The 21,424-nt window shown below is 44.2% G+C and overlaps 1 protein-coding gene across 2 annotated transcripts in view; it reads left to right on the forward strand.

Annotated features, from left to right (window-relative positions):
* Nucleotides 1-21,424, forward strand: part of cwc27 (CWC27 spliceosome associated cyclophilin) — a 422,942-nt gene that overhangs the window by 49,820 nt on the left and 351,698 nt on the right. For both annotated transcript variants that reach the window (XM_068034150.1, XM_068034143.1), the window contains exon 5: nt 13,179-13,277. In XM_068034150.1, coding sequence (XP_067890251.1) covers nt 13,179-13,277 — 99 coding nt within the window. The remainder of the gene's footprint in view (nt 1-13,178; nt 13,278-21,424) is intronic.

Genomic DNA, 21,424 nt, shown 5'->3' on the forward strand with positions numbered 1-21,424 from the left:
AAAAGTCTGTATTGGGTGTCATGCTAGGCATGCACCTGATAAGAATGAGGTACATTAATTTTGTCATGAACATTGATTTTAAACTGTTACTGGAGCGAAGAAAGGACTTGTTAAACAGGTCAGCCGTGGCTGGAAAAGACATTTGCAAATTCACAGACAGTATTTGGAAGGACAAAGCAGCCATTCCCTGACGCATTCAACCCACAAAGGACTTTTGATCACCCGATGTTGAAGGTGGGGGAGCTTGCATTCCCGGTTGACTGCTAAGATGGCCGAAAACACAAACAGACATGGTCAAACCAGCTGGTCGCATGATTAACCTGCTGGGCTACCTGAGTTTTTTGAATTTGTACAAACAGTTTGGGCAGAAAAGTCTGTTTGCTCCTGGACTGAGAAGTCCTGACTCCTGTCTGCTCCCATCTCCTTCTCACAAGCCTCTGAATCCACTGAAGACATATGAACCCCAAAAGTCTCCTACAGCGAACAAGGTTTAAGAAGAATACTGGGCTCCAACGAAAAGCAAGATCTACCTACAATCAAGGACTCTACAGTGAGCTTGAAGAACTGTAACAACAACTCTTCAGATATTGCCTCTGACCTTTCCACTTTATTTCTTCTGTTTTCTTTCTGTCTCTATCTGCATGTGCATATCGCATGTGCATGCTAGCATGGGCGCTTCGTGCATCCGTAGTCGTTAACCAAATTAGAGTTGAAGTTTAATAAATTTCAACCTTTTCTTTAAACCTATGAAAACCTGTTTGTGCTGGCTTCTTTGCCTTATAATTGGAAAGTGGTGAACAAGGATTCACCAAGGGTGAGCTAAAAACATGGTGTGTTTAAAATTAAACCCTGTTACAGTAAGATCAGGTGAAGGCTGAAAGGGAACCATAGACATCTTTCTCACCTGGCCGTAACATGGGCCTTTAACTAGGAACTAACTTTTTAAATACTAGGGTGCTATTCCTTGTTATTTAATGTATTTGGAGTTCAAAAGGGGAGCCCTATATGGAATCCTGCCCACACTTCAAAAGCTGGTTCCTGGTTATAGCTGGGAATCATCTTTTGAACTGCATGGAGGGAGGTTCTTTAAAAGCTTCTACATAACTTGGAGCAACGTTTGTTATTCAAGCTGCAGAAACTTTAAATAATACTGGCTTTCCCAAATCTGAGATTAGGGATACAATTAAAAGTTTCCACATCTTCCTACTGCACCAAACACTTGCTGACTTTTTTTCCTCGTGCCCTTTCTCTCCTACACTGAGCACCTGCTGCTCAACCTTTTACTTCCTCTTGCCCTCCCTGACTGTGAACCACATTCAACACGAAAAAATACAACTTGTCTCCCAACTGCAGCCCAAAAGGCATCAAAATCTTAGTTTAGTTTAGAGATACAGCACTGAAACAGGCCCTTCGGCCCACCGAGTCTGTGCCGACCATCAACCACCCATTTATACTAATCCTACGCTAATCCCATATTCCTATCACATCCTCACCTGTCCCTATATTCCCCTACCACCTACCTATACTAGTGGCAATTTATAATGGCCATTTTACCTACCAACCAGCAAGTCTTTTGGCTTGTGGGAGGAAACCTGAGCACCCGGAGAAAACCCACGCAGACACAGGGAGAACTTGCAAACTCCACACAGGCAGTACCCAGAATTGAACCCGGGTCGCTGGAGCTGTGAGGCTGCGGTGCTAACCACTGCGCCACTGTGCCGCCCTGCTGCCTTTTGGCACTCTGCTGCTGCCACTACAAGATGCTAGCTTGTCTGTACCTCTACTTGAAAGAAGAAGACAGAAAATGGTAGAATGGGGAACAAAGGGTTTGTGTGTTATGTCATGCTAGCTGCCACCTGCCAAAAATGAGGCACATTAATTTTGCCATGAACATTGACTTTAAAATGTTGCTGGAGTGAGGCAATGACTTGTTAAACAGATCAGCCGTGGCTGAAAAAGACATTTACATATTAACAGACAGTGCTTGGAAGGACAAAGGACCATACCCTGATGCATAAAACTCACAATGGACCTTGATCACCAGGTATTGTGTGTAAGAGGAACACTCCAGAGACTGCTAAGGCGATACAATCCAGGACTGGTTAGACCAGCTGGTCACATGACTAATTGGCTGTTCCAGGGTCTTTTGAACTAGCCGCAGAGAGTTTGAACACAGAAAGACTGTTTGCTCCTGGACTGAGAAAATCTCTCTTGCCTGCTCCCATCTCTTTCTCAGAAGCCTCTGAATCCACTGAAGGCACTTGAACCCCAAGAGAGAAAATTCTCCTACAGCGAACAATGAGGAGAATGTAGAAACAGTTTTTGTGTCCTTTGAGAAACTAGCAAGGTAGCTAAAATGGCCAGCTGAGACGTGGCCTCTTTTATTACAAAGCAAGCTAACTGGAAAAGCCCATGAGGTTTATTCCCCGTTGCCAGATGAGAGTTCATCAAATTATGAACACACAAAAAATGCTATCCTCGGGGCATATGAATTAGTGCTCGAAGCCTTTCGCTAAAGGTTTAGAATCGTCAAGAAGCAAGCAAATCAAACTTATCTGGAGTTTGAAAGAAGTAAGCAGCTGGCTTTTGACCAGTGGCTGAGGGATCTTAAAGTATAGCTCAGCTATGAGAATCTCAGGGAAGTAATTTTGTTAGAGGAATTAAAAAACTTTCTCCCACTTTCCATAAATAGACATGTAGAGGAGCAGCAGGTTCAGAGAGCCCGGTAAGTAGCCGTTGTGGCCGATGAGTTTGCTTTACTTTATAATTTATAAATCTGCTTCCCAGAGGAGAAACTTGCCTAGTCACCCCCACAAATCAGAAAAGGACAAAGGATGGGAAGCTGATGAGGAACCCAAGCAGTCCTGGGAGAGAAAGAAAAGGGGGGACACAGGGGGTCCTCCTCTAGCCAAAGGGAGGTGCTATGAGCAGGAACAAGACCCGGAGACCTGTGTGCTTCCATTGTAGTGAAGCAGGGCATTTAAAAGCTGACTGCTGGATACTAAAGAGAAAACTTCTAGGGTTAATCAGGGCACACCCTTTCAGTTAAGAAGAGAACCTGATGGAAAGCACATCACAGCAATCTGTGGCTTTAACTGCAGTAAGAGTGAGACCCAGGAAGCTCACAGCTGCAAGTGCAGGAAAATTCAATAGGATTCCTGAAGGTTATCAGGGTTTTGTGTCTGAAGGGAAGGTAACCCCACACCCCTCGAATGGGGCAAGCAAGCCCATAGGGTGGGGGCTTGCTTTCCCCACTCAAGGGAGGCGGTGGCGTAGTGGTATTGTCATTGGGCTAGTAACCCAGAGACCCAGGATATTCCTCTGGGGACGTGGGTTCAAATCCCACCAGAGCAGAAGGTGGAATTTGATTTCAATTAATAAATCTAGAATTAAACGCTAGTCTAATGTTGGCCATGAGACCATTGTCGATTGTTGTAACAGCCTATCTGGTTCGCTAATGTCCTTTAGGGAAGGAAATCTGCTGTCCTTACCTGGTCTGGCCTACATGTGACTCCAGACACACAACAATGTGGTTGACTCTTACATGCCCTCTAAATTGGCCTAGCAAGCCACTCAGTTGTATCTAACCGCTACGAAGTCAATAAAAAAGAATGAAACTGCACGGACCACCGAACAACCTAGGCATTAGAAACGACAACGGCAAACTCGACCCTGTTGACCCTGCAAAGTCCTCCTTACTAACATCAGGGGGCTTGTGCCAAAGTTAAGAGAGCTGTCCCACAGACTAGTCAAGCAACAGCCTGACATAGTCATATCACGGAATCATACCTTACAGACAATGTCCCAGATACTGCCATCACCATCCCCGGGTATGTCCTGTCCCACTGGTAGGACAGACCCAGCAGAGGTGGCATCACAGTGGTATAGAGTCAGGAGGGAGTTGCCCTGGGAGTCCTCAACATCGACTCCGGATCCCATGAAGTCTCATGGCATCAGGTCAAACGTGGGCAAGAAAACGTCCTGCTGATTACCACCTACTGCCCTCCCTCAGCTGATGAGTCAGTCCTCCATGTTGAACACCACTTGGAAGAAGCACTGAGGGTGTCAAGGGCGCAGAATGTACTCAGCGGCAGGTGGTGAGGGAACCAACAAGGGGAAAAAACATACTTGACTTCGTCCTCACCAATCTGCCTGCCACAGGTGCATCTGTCCATGACAGTATTGGTAGGAGTGACCACCGCAAAGTCCTTGTGGAGACTAAGTCCCGCCTTCATATTGAGGACACCCTCCATCATATTGTGTGGTACTACCACTGTGCTAAATGGGATAGATTTCAAACAGATCTAGCAATGCAAAACTGGGCATCCATGAGGAGCTGTGGGCTATCAGCAGCAGCAGAATTGTGTTCAACCACAATCTGTAACCTCATGGCCCGGCATATCCCCCACTCTACCATTACCATCAAGCCAGGAGGCCAATCCTGGTTCAATGAAGAGTGCAGGAGGGCATGCCAGGAGCAGCAACAGGCAGACCTAAAAATGTGGTGTTAACCTGGTGAAGCTACAACCCAGGATTACTTGTGTGCCAAACTGCGTCAGCAGCATATGATAGACAGAGCTCAGTGGTCACATAACTAATGGATCAGATCTAAGCTTTGCAGTCCTGCCACATCCAGCCGTGAATGGTGGTAGACAATTAAACAACTAACTGAAGGCGGTGGCTCCACAAATATCCCCATCCTCAATGATGGGGGAACCCAGCACATCAGTGCGAAAGATAAGGCAGAAGCACTTGCAGCAATCTTCAGCCAGAAGAGCTGAGTTGATGATCCATCTCGGCCTGCTCCCGAAGTCCCCAGCATCACAGATGCCAGACTTCAGCTAATTCGATTCACTTCACGTACTATCAAGAAACGACTGAAGGCATTGGATACTGCAAAGGCTATGGGCCCTGATATAGTATTCCAGCAATAGTACTGAAGACCTGTGCTCCAGAACTTGCCGCGCCCCTTGCCAAGCTGTTCCAGTACAGCTACAACGCTGGCATCCATCCGGCAATGTGGAAAATTGCCTAGGTAGGTCCTGTACACAAAAAGCAGGACAACTCCAACCCGGCCAATTACCACTCCATCAGTCTACTCTCAATCACCAGTAAAGTGATGGAAGGTGTAATCAACAGTGCCATCAAGAGGCACTTGCTTAGCAATAACCTGCTTAATGACACTCATTGGGTTCTGCCATGGCCACTCAGCTCCAGACCTCATTGCAGCCTTGGTTCAAACATGGACAAAAGAGCTGAACTCAAGAGATGAGGTGAGAGTAACTGCACTTGATATCAAGGCAGCATTTGACCGACTATGGCATCAAGGAGCCCTCGCAAAACGGAAATCAATGGGAATTGGGGGGAAAACTATTTGCTGGTTGGAGTCATACCTCGCGCAAAGAAAGATGGTTATGGTTGTTGGAGGTCAATCATCTGAGCTCCAGGACATCGCTGCAGGAGTCCCTCAGGGTAGTGTCCTAGGCCCAACCGTCTTCAGTTGCTTCATCAATGACCTTCAATCAGAAGGTTAGAAGTGGGAATGTTTGCTGATGATTGCACAATGTTCAGCACCATTCGCGACTCCTCAGATACTGAAGCAGTCTATGCAGAAATGCAACAAGACCTGGAAAATATCCAGGCTTGGGCCGATAAGTGGCAAGTAACATTCGCGCCACACAAGTGCCAGGCAATGACGAACTCCAACAAGAGAGAATCTAACCATCTCCTCTTGACATTCCATGGCATTACCATCACTGAATCCCCCTACAATCAAACTTTCTCGGGGCTACCATTGTCCAGAAACTGAACTGGAGTAGCCGAAATAATACCGTGGCTACAAGAGCAGGTCAGAGGCTGGGAATCTGGCGGCGAGTAACTCACCTCCTGACTCCCCAAAGCCAGTCCACCATCTACAAGGCACAAGTCAGGAGTGTGATGGAATGCTCTTCACTTGCCTGGATGGGTGCAGCTCCAACTCGAGAAGCTTGACACCATCCAGGACATAGCAGCCTGCTTGATTGGCACCCCCATCCACAAAAATTCGCTCCCTCCACCACCGACGCACAGTGGCAGCAGTGTGTACCATCTACAAGATGCGCTGCAGCAACGCACCAAGGCTCCTTAAACAGCACCTTCCAAACCTGTGACCTCTTCCACCTAGAAGGACAAGGGCAGCAAATGCATGGGAACACCACCACCTGCAAGTTCCCCTCCAAGTCACACACCATCCTGACTTGGAACTATATTGCCGTTCCTTCACTGTCGCTGGGTCAAAATCCTGGAACTCCCTTCCTAACAGCACTGTGGGTCTACCTACCCCAAATGGACTGCAGCGGTTCAAGAAGGCAGCTCACCACCACCTTCTCAAGGGTAGTTAGGGATGGGCAGTAAGTGCTGGCTTAGCCAGTGACGCCCACATCCCATGAATGAATAAATAAAAATTCTCAGGGACACAGGGGGCCACTAGATCCTTTTTACTGGGAAACGGCCTGACTTTTCCCCCAGAGAGTGCAGTGAACACCAAAATGGTGGTGAATGGTATTGGAGGGCAGTGTATGCCTGTACCTGTACACCTGGTGCACCTGGAGTGCGACCTAGTTTCAGGTCCAGTGACTGTCCCTAGATTAGATTTTAGATTAGAGATACAGCACTGAAACAGGCCCTTCGGCCCACCGAGTCTGTGCCGAACATCAACCACCCATTTATACTAATCCTACACTAATCCCACATTCCTACCAAACATCCCCACCTGTCTCTATATTTCCCTACCACCTACCTATACTAGTGACAATTTATAATGGCCAATTTACCTATCAACCTGCAAGTCTTTTGGCTTGTGGGAGGAAACCGGAGCACCCGGAGAAAACCCACGCAGACACAGGGAGAACTTGCAAACTCCACACAGGCAGTACCCGGAATCGAACCCGGGTCCCTGGAGCTGTGAGGCTGCGGTGCTAACCACTGCGCCACTGTGCCGCCCTGTGCCGCCCTAGTTTGCCTATGGATGGGGCTGACCTGCTCCTAGGTAAGGATCTGGCGGGGGTGAAGGTAGTGGCCCTCCCAATAGTGAAAGAAAGACCGCAGGAAGTCAGAGAGACAGGCCAGTGGCAGGAGAAGGACCCCTGCAGTTTCGCTGAATGTGTAATAGATCAGGTCATGATCAAACCAGCTCCCCCAGAGGTGACTGCATTGGCATTGCAGGCCGATCACCAGGTCTGTCTGTCCAAGACTTTCTTTGGGAAGTTAGAACACCCAGGGAGTGAATTAAATAAATTTTCCCATCTGAGGTTCAGCGAGCTGACCCAGTGTTGCGTGAGTTAGCATACGCTGCCCAGTCTGAAAGTGAAGCAGAAGGAGTCCCTGATTGCTACTATTTAAAGAATGAGGTACTGATGTGGAAATCGAGTTCTCCTCACTGACCTGAGAGCAAGAAGTGGACAGCAGTTCACCAGTTAGTGGTGCCACAGAGGTACCGGGGAGAAATATTAAGAAGGGCCCACGAGACTACAGTAGCTGTACATGTTGGTATACAAAAGACCAAAGCCCACATAAGACAGCAGTTTGACTGGCCAAAATTCCACAAAGATGTGGTGGAGTACTGCAGGAGTTGCCACATGTGCCAGGTTGAGGGGAAACTCCAGCCTACAGTGAAACCCATAAGTCCTGTACCGGTATTAGGAGGACCCTCCAGCAGTGGACTGGTGAACTGTAAGGGACCCCTGTTGAGAACAAAAGAGGGCAGGCTGGCACAAGGCTGGAAAAAGTTTGGAAAGAGCAGGGGAAAAAAGGTGACCAAGAGGGTAGATTAAAGGAATTCCAGGAGGAATCCCGAATGAAAACCCCTACTGTCCAGTCAGTCAACCCCAAAAAATGTGAAAGGTTCAACACCACATCCTCTTATGTAAATGCAGACATAAGAAGCACCCCACTAGAGTTGCTAACAGCATTTACAGGAACATGCAGAGTCAAAAAAAGAACTCTGGGGGGTGCAGAGAAACCATGAGAGTGATGCCTCACATAGTCGAAGCGCCACAGCTGAGTGCAGTAGAGTCTGCACAAATACCTGCCGGCAGGAGTATCCCGGAGGACAAAGGTGAGATTAGCAAAGAATCTTCCCCCACAGTCAGCACCAAAGAGAACTTTCATCCCCCAAAGGCAAAAGCCTTTGCATGACCTAGCGAAGCACCAAAAGAGAATTCAGGATAGACCCGCCCACTACTGACTCTCCTGAGAAAAAAAAATTCTGACTTCGGGCCAATTAAACCTAACCATCTCAAAGACCCTAGGCAGTCATGGAAATGGGCAAACTGAAGAAAAACTTCACCAAAAAAAAAAGTTTCCTGGGATGCCAAAAAGGGGGTGTGGGTGGGGTGGGGGGCAGTTTTAATAAGTTTTAGGATTTATGAATGAATGTGAATGAATGAAAGAGAGAGACGCATGTTTTTCCCTGTATCTTATATTTTCTCTGTCTCGGCCCATTTTAATGAAATGCTCTCTTTAAAAATCGCATTTCATTCCGCTGGGTGTGGAGGTGTCATACTAGGCCCCCACCTGCCAACAATGAGGCACATTAATTTTGCCATGAATTTTAAAATGTTGCTGGAGCGAGGAAATGACTTGTTAAACAGATCAACCGAGGCTGGAAAAGACATTTGCATATTAACAGACAGTGCTTGGAAGGACATTCCGTGGCACGTTCAACCCACAATGGACTTTGATTACCAGGTATTGTGTGTAAGAGGAGCACTCGAGAGACTGCTAAGGAGATACAATCCAGGACTGGTTAGACTAGCTGGTCACATGACTAACTGGCTATTCCAGGGACTTTTGAACTAGCCACAGAGAGTTTGAATACAGAAAGACTGTTTGCTCCTGGACTGAGAAGATCTCTCCTGTCTGCTCCCATCTCTTTCTCACAAGCCTCTGAATCCACTGAAGACACCTGAACCCCAAGAGAGAAAAGTCTCCTACAGCGACAAGGTTTAAGAAGAATACTGGGCCCCAACAAAAAGCAAGATCTACCTACAATCAAGGACTCTACAGTGAGCTCAAAGTACCGTAACAAAAACTCTTCAGATATTGCCTCAAACTTTTTCCACTTTATTTCTTCTCTTTTCTGTCGCTATTTGCATGTGTCTATCACGTATGCATGCTAGCCTGGGCGTGTTGTGTATCCGTAGGCGTCAACCGAATTAGAATTTAAGTTTAATAGGTTTAAAGAAGGTTGAAATTTAAGAAAACCTGTTTGTGCTGGTTTCTTTGCCTTATAATTGGAAAGCGGTGAACAAGAATTCACCAAGGGGAAGCTAAAAACATGGTGTGTTTAAAATTAAACCCTGTGACGGTGAAGGCTGAGAGGGAACCATAGACTTCTTTCTCACTGGGTCGTAACAGTTGCTAAAACTTGAGTTAATTATAAGCATGACAAAGGCTGAGAATTGGCATCTGATGAGGTGGTTGACATGTGGATTACTAAACGCACTTGTGCAGTAGCACCTGATGAGGTGAAGAAAGCTCTGAAACATCACTGAATTAATGACTAGTGATTGTTTACAACTAGCCAAAGACACTTGTAAAAAGAGCTCAATCTTTTCGCAAAAAGGGCTTTATTCATTTAATAGAGGCATCTACTGTTACAAACGAACATGCGTACCAAAGTACGAATTAGCAGGAGTAGGCTACTCGGCCCCTTGAGCCTGGTGCGCCATTCAATAAGTTCATGGCTGAACTGATTACTCCACATTACCATCTACCCCCGATAACCTTTCACCCCCTTGCTTGTCAAGAATATATCTACCTCTGCCTGAAACATATTCAAAGACTCTGCTTCCACTGCCTTTTGAGGAAGAGAGTTCCAAAGACTCACGACCCTCTGAAAGAAAATATTTCCCCTCATCTCTGTCTTAAATGGGCGACTCCTTATTTTTGAACAGTGACCTCTGATTCTGGATTCTCCCACAAGGGGAAACGTTTGCCAAGTGGCCTCTTTCTCTGCCTTAAACTTTCTCTCCTTTCCACATCCACCCTGTCAAGACCCCTCAGCATCTTGTATGTTTCAATTAAGTCGCCTTTTACTCTTCTAAATTCCAGCGGATACAAGTCTAGCCTTTCCAATCTTTCCTCATAAGACAACCTGCCCATTCCAGGTGTCAGTCGAGTAAACCCACTTTGATCTGTTTCCAATGCATTTACATCCTTCCTTAAATAAGGAGACCAATACTGTACACAGCACTCTAGATGTGGTCTCACCCTGTATAGCTGAAGCATAACCTCCCTACTTTTGTATTCAATTCCTCTTGCGATAAACAATAACATTCTTTTAGCTTTCCTAATTATTTGCTGTACCTGGATATTAATCTTCTGCGATTCATGCACTAGGACACCCAAATCCCTCTGCATTTCAGAGCTCCACAATCTCTCGCCATTTATATAACATGCTTCTTTTTTATTCTTCCTGCCAAAATGGACAACTTCACATTTTCCCACATTATACTCCATCTGCCAGATTTTTGCCCACTCACTTAACCTATCTATATCCCTTTGTCGCCTCCTTATGTCCTCTTCACAAACTACTTTCCTACCTATCTTCGTGTCATCAGCAAATTTAGCAACCATACCTTCGGTCCCTTCATCTAAGTCATTTATATAAATTGTAAAAAGTTGAGGCCCCAGCACAGATCCCTGTGGCACACCACTCGTTACATCTTGCCAACCAGAAAATGACCCATTTTTGCCTATTCTCTGTTTCCTGTTAGCTAGCTAATCTTCTATCCATGCCAATATGTTACCCCCTGCACCATGAGCTTTTATTTTTTGCAATAACCTTTGATGTGGCACCTTATCAAATGTCTTCTGGAAATCTAAGTACAATACATCCACTGGTTCCCCTTTATCCACAGCACATGTTACTCCCTCAAAGAACTCCAATAAATTGGTTCGACATGATTTCCCTTTAACAAAACCATGTTAACTCTGCCTGATTACCTTGCATTTTTCTACGTGCCCTGCTATAATGTCTTTAATAATAGCTTCTAACATTTCCCCTAAGACAGATGTTAAGCTAACTCGCCTGTAGTTTCCTGCTTTCTGTCTCCCTTTTTGAATAAAGGAGTTACATTCGCTATTTTCCAGTCTAGCAGAAACTTCCCTGAATCTAGGGAATTTTGGAAATTTGAAACTAATGCATCAACTGTCTCACTAGCCACTTCTTTTAAGACCCTAGGATGAAGTCCATCAGGACCCGGGGACTTGTCAGCCTGCAGCACCAACAATTTGTTCAGTTCCACTTCCCTAGTGATTGTAATTTTCTTGAGTTCCTCCCTCCCTTCCATTTCATGACTTACAGCTAATTCTGGGATGTTACTTGTATCTTCTATAGTGAAGACCATGCAAAATACCTGTTCAATTCATCTGCCATCTCCTTATTATCCATTTCTAATTCCCCAGACTCACTTTCTATTGGACCAACGTTCACTTTGTTAACTCTTTTTTAAGTATCTATAGAGACTCTGACTATCTGTCTTTATATTTCTTACTAGCTTTCTCATACTCTAATTTTACCTTCCTGATCAATCTTTTAGGCATTCTTTGCTGTTTTTTATATTCTGTCCAATCTTCTGAACTGCCATCCATCTTTGTGCAATTATATGTTTTTTCTTTAATTTTGATACTATCTTTAACTGTTTTAGTTGGCGGGTCCCCCTCTTGAAAGTTTTCTTTCTCAGTGGAATGTATCTATCCTGTGTATTCTGAAATATCCCCTTAAATATCTGCCACTGCGTCTCTATTGACCTATCCCTTAACCTAATTTGCCAGTATACTTTAGCTAACTCTGCTTTCATCTCCTCATAATTGCCCTTATTTAAGTTTAAAATACTGGTCTTGGACCCACTCTTCTCTCCCTCAAACTGAATGTAAGTTTCAATCCTATGTTGAAAAATATAGGAAAGGGGTTTGTGCACAAAGATTTTATTCTGTTAAACATTCTATTCATTTAATTGGGCTTAACTGTATTAAAAGTCTTGCATACTTGCCATTGAACCCTCCTTACTTCATCTCCAAGGAAGGTGGCACAGTTCTCCAGAGCTAGCCACCTCAGACTTGTAACACCAATTCCCCCACTGCCCCCCACCCCCCACTTGTAATTTCTTGCTGAATTCTCTTGGCACCTCTTCTGGTGCTCTGTCTCCAAGCCGGCCCATCTTTCACTTCGAAGTGGCCTTTCTTCATTTTCCCTTCTGCCATCCCTGCCCTAACCACCAGTTCACTTCATCCCATGGCCTAAAATGAGAAAAGCCACATTGTTGGCTGTGCCTGGATATCATTTTTAAGTTGTTTGACTGGTTATGATACTTTTTATTTTCATAGTAAACAACTTAAAATCAGTTCATGGTTATCACTGGGAATGCAGCTTTTCTCATTGCTGTAACTGGTTTTCCAAAAGGGTTTTCTCAAAACTGAGCCAGGGCAAGCCTCTGTTACTCAAAGCAGATACTTTGCTTCTTCTGTAATTGTTGACTTACTCCTGTAATTACTTTGGAGATGGAGCTAGGAGGGCATGATGGTAAGTATGCAAAATCTTACATAATCGTTTATTGCAGTTGCTTACAGTAAGTTAGAGGGTGTGCTCTCTTACCTGTTCATTTAGTAGCTTTTTTTTCTTTTTCTCTTTTGCTTATCTTTCTCTTTCTATCATGGAGACCCTTTTTTTAAACTTGTAAGGGGAAGGGAAATGTATGATTTTCCTTCATTCCCGACCTGTATGCAGATCCTGTTCCTTTCACCTGCTTACTTTTCCCTGCTGCCTTCTGAGGAATGCCACTTAAGAGTGCCCATGCTGCTCCACCAATTCTCACTGCTCACTCACCCCCAACAAAACCCTTATCACTTTGCTCCCAACAATGATCCTCAAACTGGTGTTAAGTTCTGCAAAGTTCTTCTGCTTTCACTGAAATAATAAGAGCAATAGTGCATTAAAAAAGAAATATAACCATTTTCTGTTTGTGTGTGTTATAGCTTTGTATTTAATATTAACTTGCATCACATTCAGAGTTCTAACATAGTTTTGCCTGGTCCATACAACTGAATTTAATCTGCATTACATTGCAGAATAAGTATCTAATGAGACATGTTTTGATTATGGGTGGGAAAGTTATTGTAAAATTTTTTTTTTACAGGTGACTGGGGATACTATTTATAATATATTAAGATTAGCAGAAGTAGAAATTGATAAAGATGAGCGACCAATCAGCCCTCATAGGATTAAATCTACAGAGGTGAGAAGATCAGTTTGAAATCCATATTTTTATTGTTTGTATATTGCCAAATTTAGGTATGGTCCATAGTCATTAGATTGGAAATACATTTTTGGCTACAGTTGTTCTACAGATTCATAAATCTGTTGTATGTATATGATGCTGTGAGGATATAAATTTAAGCCATTTAATGTTTTGTTACCGTCAATCAACTTGATCTGAAGCCCTTTGTCAGTTGTATCTGCAGTACCTCACATTTGCCACAAGGTGGCTCTGTAACTGCATTTTCCATCTTTCTACAGGTAAGTTTAGGGCAAGTAAGTTGTACTTATCTTGAGACCCTGAGAAATCCATGCTTTAATTTGTCCCCCCACCACCTGCTTCTGTTTTTGACTATAACATGGGTTCTGTACATGGGACCTGCTCCACTTGCCAGAACTTTCTGTTTAGTGGCAGAACTGGATGCTGGGTTGTCTTCTGTACTGCTGCTGAGCTGTCCTCACTCATTCAATCACTTGCTTGCTGGCCTGCCTGCTTTACTGATCTTGCAGTACTGTGGCCCTATCACTTGCTTCTATTGCTCTTGTAGTCCTGCAGTAATCCCAAGAGAAAAGCCAGGTGCTGGTGCTGCCCCACCTATTCTTGTTGCTGAGCCCTGTATTTAATTAATTTTCCCACAGAAGGCCTGATCCAGTAATGCCATCTCTGCCATCTCACAAATCAAGAGACAAGCTCTCAAAAAGAAATCCAGAGATTTGTGACAAAAATCATGAGTTTTCCAAACATAAACCAGTAGAGTTGGTTTATAAATCTCTTTAGTGGCTTATGTAGTCTCTTAACAGGTAGAGCTCTTTTTGCAAAAACTATATTACTGCTTCTGAAAATGCTTTATACAAATACTTCTGAAAATCCTACCTGTTATCTCCACATGTGTTAAAGAAGACCTGCCCTCCCACCACAATAGAATGATGCAGCATAGAAGGAGGCTAATCAGCATGTGTTAACTCTTGGTAGAGTTATTCAATTAATCTGCAGGCGAGGCAGTGTCACTGGACTGGTAATCCAGAGCCCAGGCTAATGCTCAGGGGACATGGGTTCGAATCTCCCCACGGCAGGTGGTGAAATGTGAATTCAATCAATAAATCTGGAATTAAAAACTAGTCTTGCCGCTGAAATAAGACAAGAAATTTGTGACGAAACAGGTCCACTTAGAAACTGGGATCTTCACCATTTCTGAGACTTCTATGCAAAATGATGGTAGTTGGACAGCAAGTTACACTAAAGATGAAAAGCATAGATATGTTGTAGGATGTTATGCAGAACTTACAGCATAGAAACAAGCCATTTAGCCCAACTGGTTCATGGCAGTGTTTATGCCTTGCACAAGTCTCCTCCCACCTTATTTCATCTAACCCGATTAGCATATCCTTCTATTCATTTCTCCATCATGAACATGAATGCACTTCCTGAAGAGGTGGTGGTGGAAGCAGATACCTTCAAGAGGGATAATAATTGAAAGGAAAAAAAAATTACAGGGCTAAGGGGAAAGAGGAGAGTGTGTTTTTTTTTTAATTTGTTTGTGGGATGTGGGTGTCGCTGGCAAGGTCAGCATCTATTGCCCATCCCTAATTGCACTTGAACTGAGTGGCTTGCTAGGCCATTTCAGAGGGCATTTTAAGAGTCAACCACATTGTTGTGGGTCTAGAGTCACATGTAGGCCAACCACATTTCCTTCGTTAAAGGGCATTGATGAACCAGATGGGTTTTTAAGAATGGGCAATAGATGCTGGCCTTGCCAGCGACACCCACATCCCACAAACAAATAAAAAAAACACACTCTCCTCTTTCCCCTTAGCCCTGTAATTTTTTTTTCCTTTCAATTATTATCCCTCTTGAAGGTATCTGCTTCCACCACCACCTCTTCAGGAAGTGCATTCATGTTCATGATGGAGAAATAAATAGAAGGATATGCTAATCGGGTTAGATGAAATAAGGTGGGAGGAGACTTGTGCAGAGCATAAACACTGCCATGAACTAGTTGGGCTAAATAGCTTGTTTCTGTGCTGTAAGTTCTGTGTAACATCCGACAACATATCTATGCTTTCCATATGTAGTGTAACGTGCTGTCCAACTACCATCATTTTGCATAGAAGTCTCAGAAATGGTGAAAATCCCAGTTTCTAAGTGGATTTGTGTCGTCACAAATTGTCTTATTTAAGCAGCAAGACTTGAGAGTGAAAGCAACAGTTCTGTGTTCTTTTGTATCATTGTATTGAAAGGGAAAGAAAATCTAAAGGTTAATACATCCCAGGACCATATGGCTCCAGATCGGTTCTGGTTCAGTTTCATTGACTGATCTAAATTCAGTTTGAGTGGAGCAGCTGTGTGACGCATGAAACTGCTCCCTGCTGCTGTCATCGCTAATGATCTAGGGGGTGGGTACAGGTTGGACCTTGTTGTGCTCATTTGGGCACAATTTGTCCAAATTTCAAAGACCAACGTCCTGCATCCCAAGGAACATGTAAAAAACGTCAGGCTGTTTATCAGGCATCCAGAGTGGCTGCCTAAGATGGATGCTTTACCCTTGCATATACTAATGAGGAGCCCAACGCCTGATTTTAGGACCCTTTGGGGAAATGAGGATGCCCAGATGTCAGGGCTGCGTCCACTAAAGGTGGGGTTCTCTTGGAAGGCTCAGTCTCTCCCCTTCCTGGAGGTTTCCCTGCGGTGGGGGTCTATGGGAGGTCTCTCTTGGATGGCTCAGTCATCACCTTCTCCTGCCCCCCACCCCCCCAAATTGAGTCTGTAAGTGTGGGTTCATTAGTCTCCTCCCTCTTCATTCCTTCCAGTGAGGTTCCATCAGAGGGGGTCTCCCACTCTCTCTTTACCACACCCAGGCCTGAGGTGGTGACACCTGGCAACTTGATACCCAGTTCTTTGTATGAATGAACCATGGCGTCCGAGCCCATCCTCCTCCTCCTCGGAGCCCCTAACCTGTTGCATGCAGCTGGGCTGAGTGTCCTGAATCCAACAACAGATCCTTTCTTTCTGGATCAAGCACGACTTTGGGACTACATGCTATGTCACTCAGTAACTCATGCATATATATCAGCCTGTAGCACACAGTACATCATTGTGTTTAACTGTATCATGTTTGGCAAAGGACCGTGCTTCGCCAGGCTTCACTTCCGGTTTCCCCTTCAGTCAGCTCTCTAGGGTCTTTGTGCAAGCTTAGGGTGTGACCAGTCAGCTGCATATGCACAGTCCTGAACTGGGTGAGCATGTGCAGAAGGACTGTTAAAAATTCAGAGTTTTCAGAGCCCTCTTGTAAGATCACGAGTGAGGCTGAATTTGATTGAATAATCACATCTCTCAATTTATTATGATATTGGCATGTATGCCGGATCTTTAATTCATTTTCCTCAGCAAAGCCGCAATCTACCTTTTAATTTTTGCCAACCCTCCACTCCTAAAGGCATTAAAAATCCACCATACAATGAGGGCCTGGTGTAATGTAAGGTAGACCAGGTAGGGATGGGAGGTCCCTTCCTTGCAGGACATTAGCGAACCGGCCCAGTTTTTATGACTGACAGTTTCCATGTTCATTTTATCAGGTCCAGACCAAAATTTACAAGATTTCTTTAATTAATTTTCCTATGACATGACAGGATTCAGGCTTATGGCATGTAGATTGCTGACCTTATACCATAACCGCTAGGTTACCATCTGACCTTGTGTGTAGCAGGTGGTTGTCTTCATTGCTTGGACAGAAGCTTTTAATAAACAAATTATAGACTTTGTTTTGATGAATTAATGATAAGAGTTGCAGACCATTGTGGCATTTAATCTGGAGGCCTTGGAATAATCAAAATGCCTGAATAAGTGTGAAGTTATCCACTTTGATAGAAAAAACAGAAAGACAGAGTATCTCTTAAATGGTGAGAGGTTGGGAAGTGTTGATGTCCAAAAGGACCTGGATGTCCTTGTTCATGAGTCACTAAAAGCTAGCATGATGGTGCAGCAAGCATTTAGGAAGGCAAATAGTATATTGGCTTTCATCACAAGGGATTTGAGTACAAAAGTGAAGGTGTCTTGCTGCAATTATATTGAGTTTTGGTGAGACCACACCTGGAGTATTGTGTACAGTTTTGGTCTCCTTATCTAAAGAAGGATATACTTGCCATAGAGGGAGTACAACGGAGGTTCACCAGACTAACTTCAGTTTAACTTCGGTGGTGGGGAAACTTCTGGAAAAAATAATTCGGGACAAAATTAATAGTCACATGAACAAATGTGGGTTAGTTAACGAAAGCCGGCATGGATTTCTTAAGGAAAAATCATGTTTAACTAACTTGCTGGAGATTTTTGAGGAGGTAACAGAGAGGGTTGATGAGGGCAATGCTAGTTGATGTGGTGCACATGAACTTTCAAAAGGCATTTGATACAGTGCCATACAACAGACTTGTGAGCAAGGTTATAGCTTGTGGAATAAAAGGGACGGTAGCAACATGGATACGGAATTGACTGAGTAACAGGAAACAAAGAGTAGTGGTTAATGGATGTTTTTCGGGTTGGAGGAAAGTTTGTAGTGGAGTTCCCCAGGGGTCAGTGTTGGGACTCTTGCTTTTCCTGATATGTTAATGACCTAGACCTTGGTGTACAGGGCACAATTTCAAAGTTTGCAGATGATATGAAACTTGGAAGCATTGTGAGCTGTGAGGAGGATAGTGTAGAACCTCAAAAGGACATAGATAAGTTGGTGGAATGGGCAGACAGGTGGCAGATGAAGTTCAATGCAGAGAAATGTGAAGTGATTCAGTTTGGTAGGACGAACGTGGAGAGATAATATAAAATAAAGGGTACAATTCTAAAGGGGGTGCAGGAGCAGAGGGACCTAGGTGTATATGTGCATAAGTCACTGAAGGTGGCGGGACAGGTTGAGAGAGCAGTTAATAAAGCATACAGTATACTGGGCTTTATTAATAGGGGCATAGAGTGCAAAAGCAAGGAAGTTATGTTGCACTTGTATAAGATGCTAGTTCGGCCTTAGCTGGAGGTTTGCTTCCAGTTCCGGGCGCCACACTTTAGGAAAGACATGAGGGCATTGGAAAGAGTACAGAAAAGATTCATGAGAATGGTTCCAGGGATGAGGAATTTCAGTTATGAAGATAGATCGGAGAAGTTAGGACTGTTTTCCTTGGAGAAGAGAAGGTTGAAAGGTGATTTGATAGAGGTATTCAAAATCATGAGTGGTCTGGACAGAGTAAATAGAGAAAAACTGTTCCCACTCATGAAAGGATTGAGAATGAGAGGGCAAAGGTTTAAAGTATTTGGTAAGAGAAGCAAAAGTGACACGAGGAAAAACTTTTGCACACAGTGAGTGGTTAAGGTCTGGAATGCAGTGCCTGAGAGTGTGATGGAGGCAGGTTCAATCGAGGCATTCAAAAGAGAGTTAGACAGTTATCTGAAAAGGAAGAATGTGCAGGGGTTCGGAGTGAAGGTAGGGGAGTGGAACTGAATTAATTGCTCTTTCAGAGAGCCAGTGCAGACATGATGGACCGAATGGCCTCCTTCTGCATGGTAACAATTCTGTGATTCTGTGAAGAGTTTCTGGACCTTCATAAGACCTTAGGGTCCACTTAACATTGCCTTTATCGGAAAACTGAAAGCTTCAGGAGTAGATGGTCAAGCTTTGGGCTTATGTGGGATCTTTGATCTTAAACCATTTTTCGATTGGTTATTGTCATTGTAACTCCACAGCCTTGTGGATAGATATAGCCGACAAATCCCCAGGATCTGATGACCTACATCCTAGGGTTCTAAAAGAGGTAACTGCAGAAATAGTGGATGTGCAGGTTATGATTTTCCAAAATTCCCTAGATTCTAGAATGGTCCCAGTGGATTGGAAGTTAGAAATTGGGGAATTACAGGCCAGTTAGCCTGATGTCAGTCGTCGGAAAAGTGCTGGAATCAATTAAAGAAGTCTTAACAATGCTCTTAGAAAATCATAGGATGATCAGACAAAGTCAATGGTTTTACAAAAGGGAAATCGTGTTTGACACATTTAATAGTTTTTAAATGATGCAACTAGTAGGTAGAGAAATGAGAACCAGTAGATGTTGTAGTATACTTAGATTTCCAAATGGCATTTGATAAGGTGTCACACAAAAGGCTACTAGGCAAGATGAGGGCTCATAGAGCTGCAGGGTAATATGTTGCATTAGATAGAGGATTAGTTAATGACCAGAAGCGAAAGGTCGCGATAAATGAGGCATTTTCAAGTTGGCAGACTGTGACTAGTTGAATGCCGCAAGGACCAGTGCTGGGGGGTCAGCTATTTACAATCTGTGTTCATGACTTCGATGAAGAGACAGAGAGTAATGTATCTAAGTTTGTTGACAATACAAAGCTAGGTGGGAATGCAAGCTGTGAGGAGGACACGAGGCTGCAAGGAGATAGAGACTGGATGGAGTACAATGTAGGGAAGTGTGAGGTTATTCACTTAGGTTGTAAGATTAGAAGAGTAGCATATTTTTTCAAAGGCGTGAAACTTGTAAATCTTGATTTTCGGAGAGATTCAGGTGTACTTGTACAAGGAACACAAAGTTAGCATGCAGGTACAGCTAGAAATTAGGAAGGGAAAAATAGCATGTTGGCTTTTATTGCAAGCAGATTGGAGTACAAGAATAAAGAAGTTTTGCTACAGTTGTACAGGGCTTTGGTGAGACCACAACTGGAGTACTGTGCGCAGTTTTGTTCTCCATATTTAAGGAAGGATATACTTGCATTGAAGGTGGTACAGCGAAGGTTCACTAGATTGCTCCCTGGGCTGAGAGGGTTGTCATATGATGAGAGGCTGAGTAAATTGGGACTATATTCTCTGGAGAAGAATAAGAGGTGATTTCGCTGAAACATACAAGATTCTGAAGGGGCTTAACAGAGTAGACACTGAGAGGTTGTTTCCCCTGGCTGGGGAATCTAGAAAATGGGGCACAGTCTCAGGATAAGGGGCATTTAGGACTGAGATGAGGAGAAATTTCTTCACTCAAAGGGTAGTGAATCCTTCTAATTCTCTACCCCAGAGGATTGTGGATGCTCCATCCTTGAATATATATAATGCTGAGATATTGATTTTTGGTCTCTCAGGGATTCTAGGGATATGGGAAGCGGACGGGAAAGTGGAGTTGAAGCCGAAGATCAGCCATGATCATATTAAATGGTGGAACAGGCTCGATGGGCCCGATGGTCTACTCCTGTTCCTATTTCTTATGTTAAGTTCTCATTCAGTTCCTCATTGACTCTTTAACCTTTACACTCTTCAACATAAGCTACCTTTTACAACCAAAGAGATGTGGTTTTACAGCAATATGGTTGACTCTTAACTGTCCTCTGAAATGGCCTACCAAGGCACTCAGTTGTACCAAACTGCTACAGAAAAGCTAAATAAGAATAAAACTAGATGGACCATCCGGCATCAACCAAGGCACTGGAAACAACAACATCACACCCTGCCCACTCGACCCTACAAAGTCCTCCATGCTAACATCTGGGTACTTGTGCCAAAATTGGGAGAGCTGTCCCACATGCTCATCAAGCAACAATCTGATATTGTCATACACACAGGGTTATATCATTCAGACAATGTCCCAGACTCCTCCTTCACCATCCTTGGGTATGTCCTGTCCCACTGGCAGGACAGACCCACCAGAGGTGGCAGCACAGTGGTATACAGTCGGGAGGGAGTTGTCCTGGGCATCCTCAACATTGACTCCGATCCCATGAAGTCTTATGGCATCAGGTCAAACATGGACAAGGAACGCTCCTGCTGATTACCACGTACCACCTTCCCTCAACTGATGAATCAGTACTTCTCCACGTCGAACGCCACTTGGAAGAAGCACTGAGGGTAACAAGGGCATAGAATGTACTCTGGGTGGGGGTCTTCAATGCCTATCACCAAGAGTGGTTTGGTAGCACCACTACTGACCGAGCTGGCCGAGTCATGAAGTACATATCTGTCAGATTGGCCCTGTCGCAGGTGGTGAGGGAACCAACAAGAGGGAAAATCTACTTGATCTCGCTCTCACCAATCTACCTGTCACAGATGCATTTGTCCATGATAGTGTTGGTAGGAGTGACTAGCGCACAGTCCTTGCGGAGAGGAAGTC

This window comes from Heterodontus francisci, chromosome 1, assembly GCF_036365525.1.
Source record: "Heterodontus francisci isolate sHetFra1 chromosome 1, sHetFra1.hap1, whole genome shotgun sequence".
NCBI lineage: Eukaryota > Metazoa > Chordata > Chondrichthyes > Heterodontiformes > Heterodontidae > Heterodontus > Heterodontus francisci.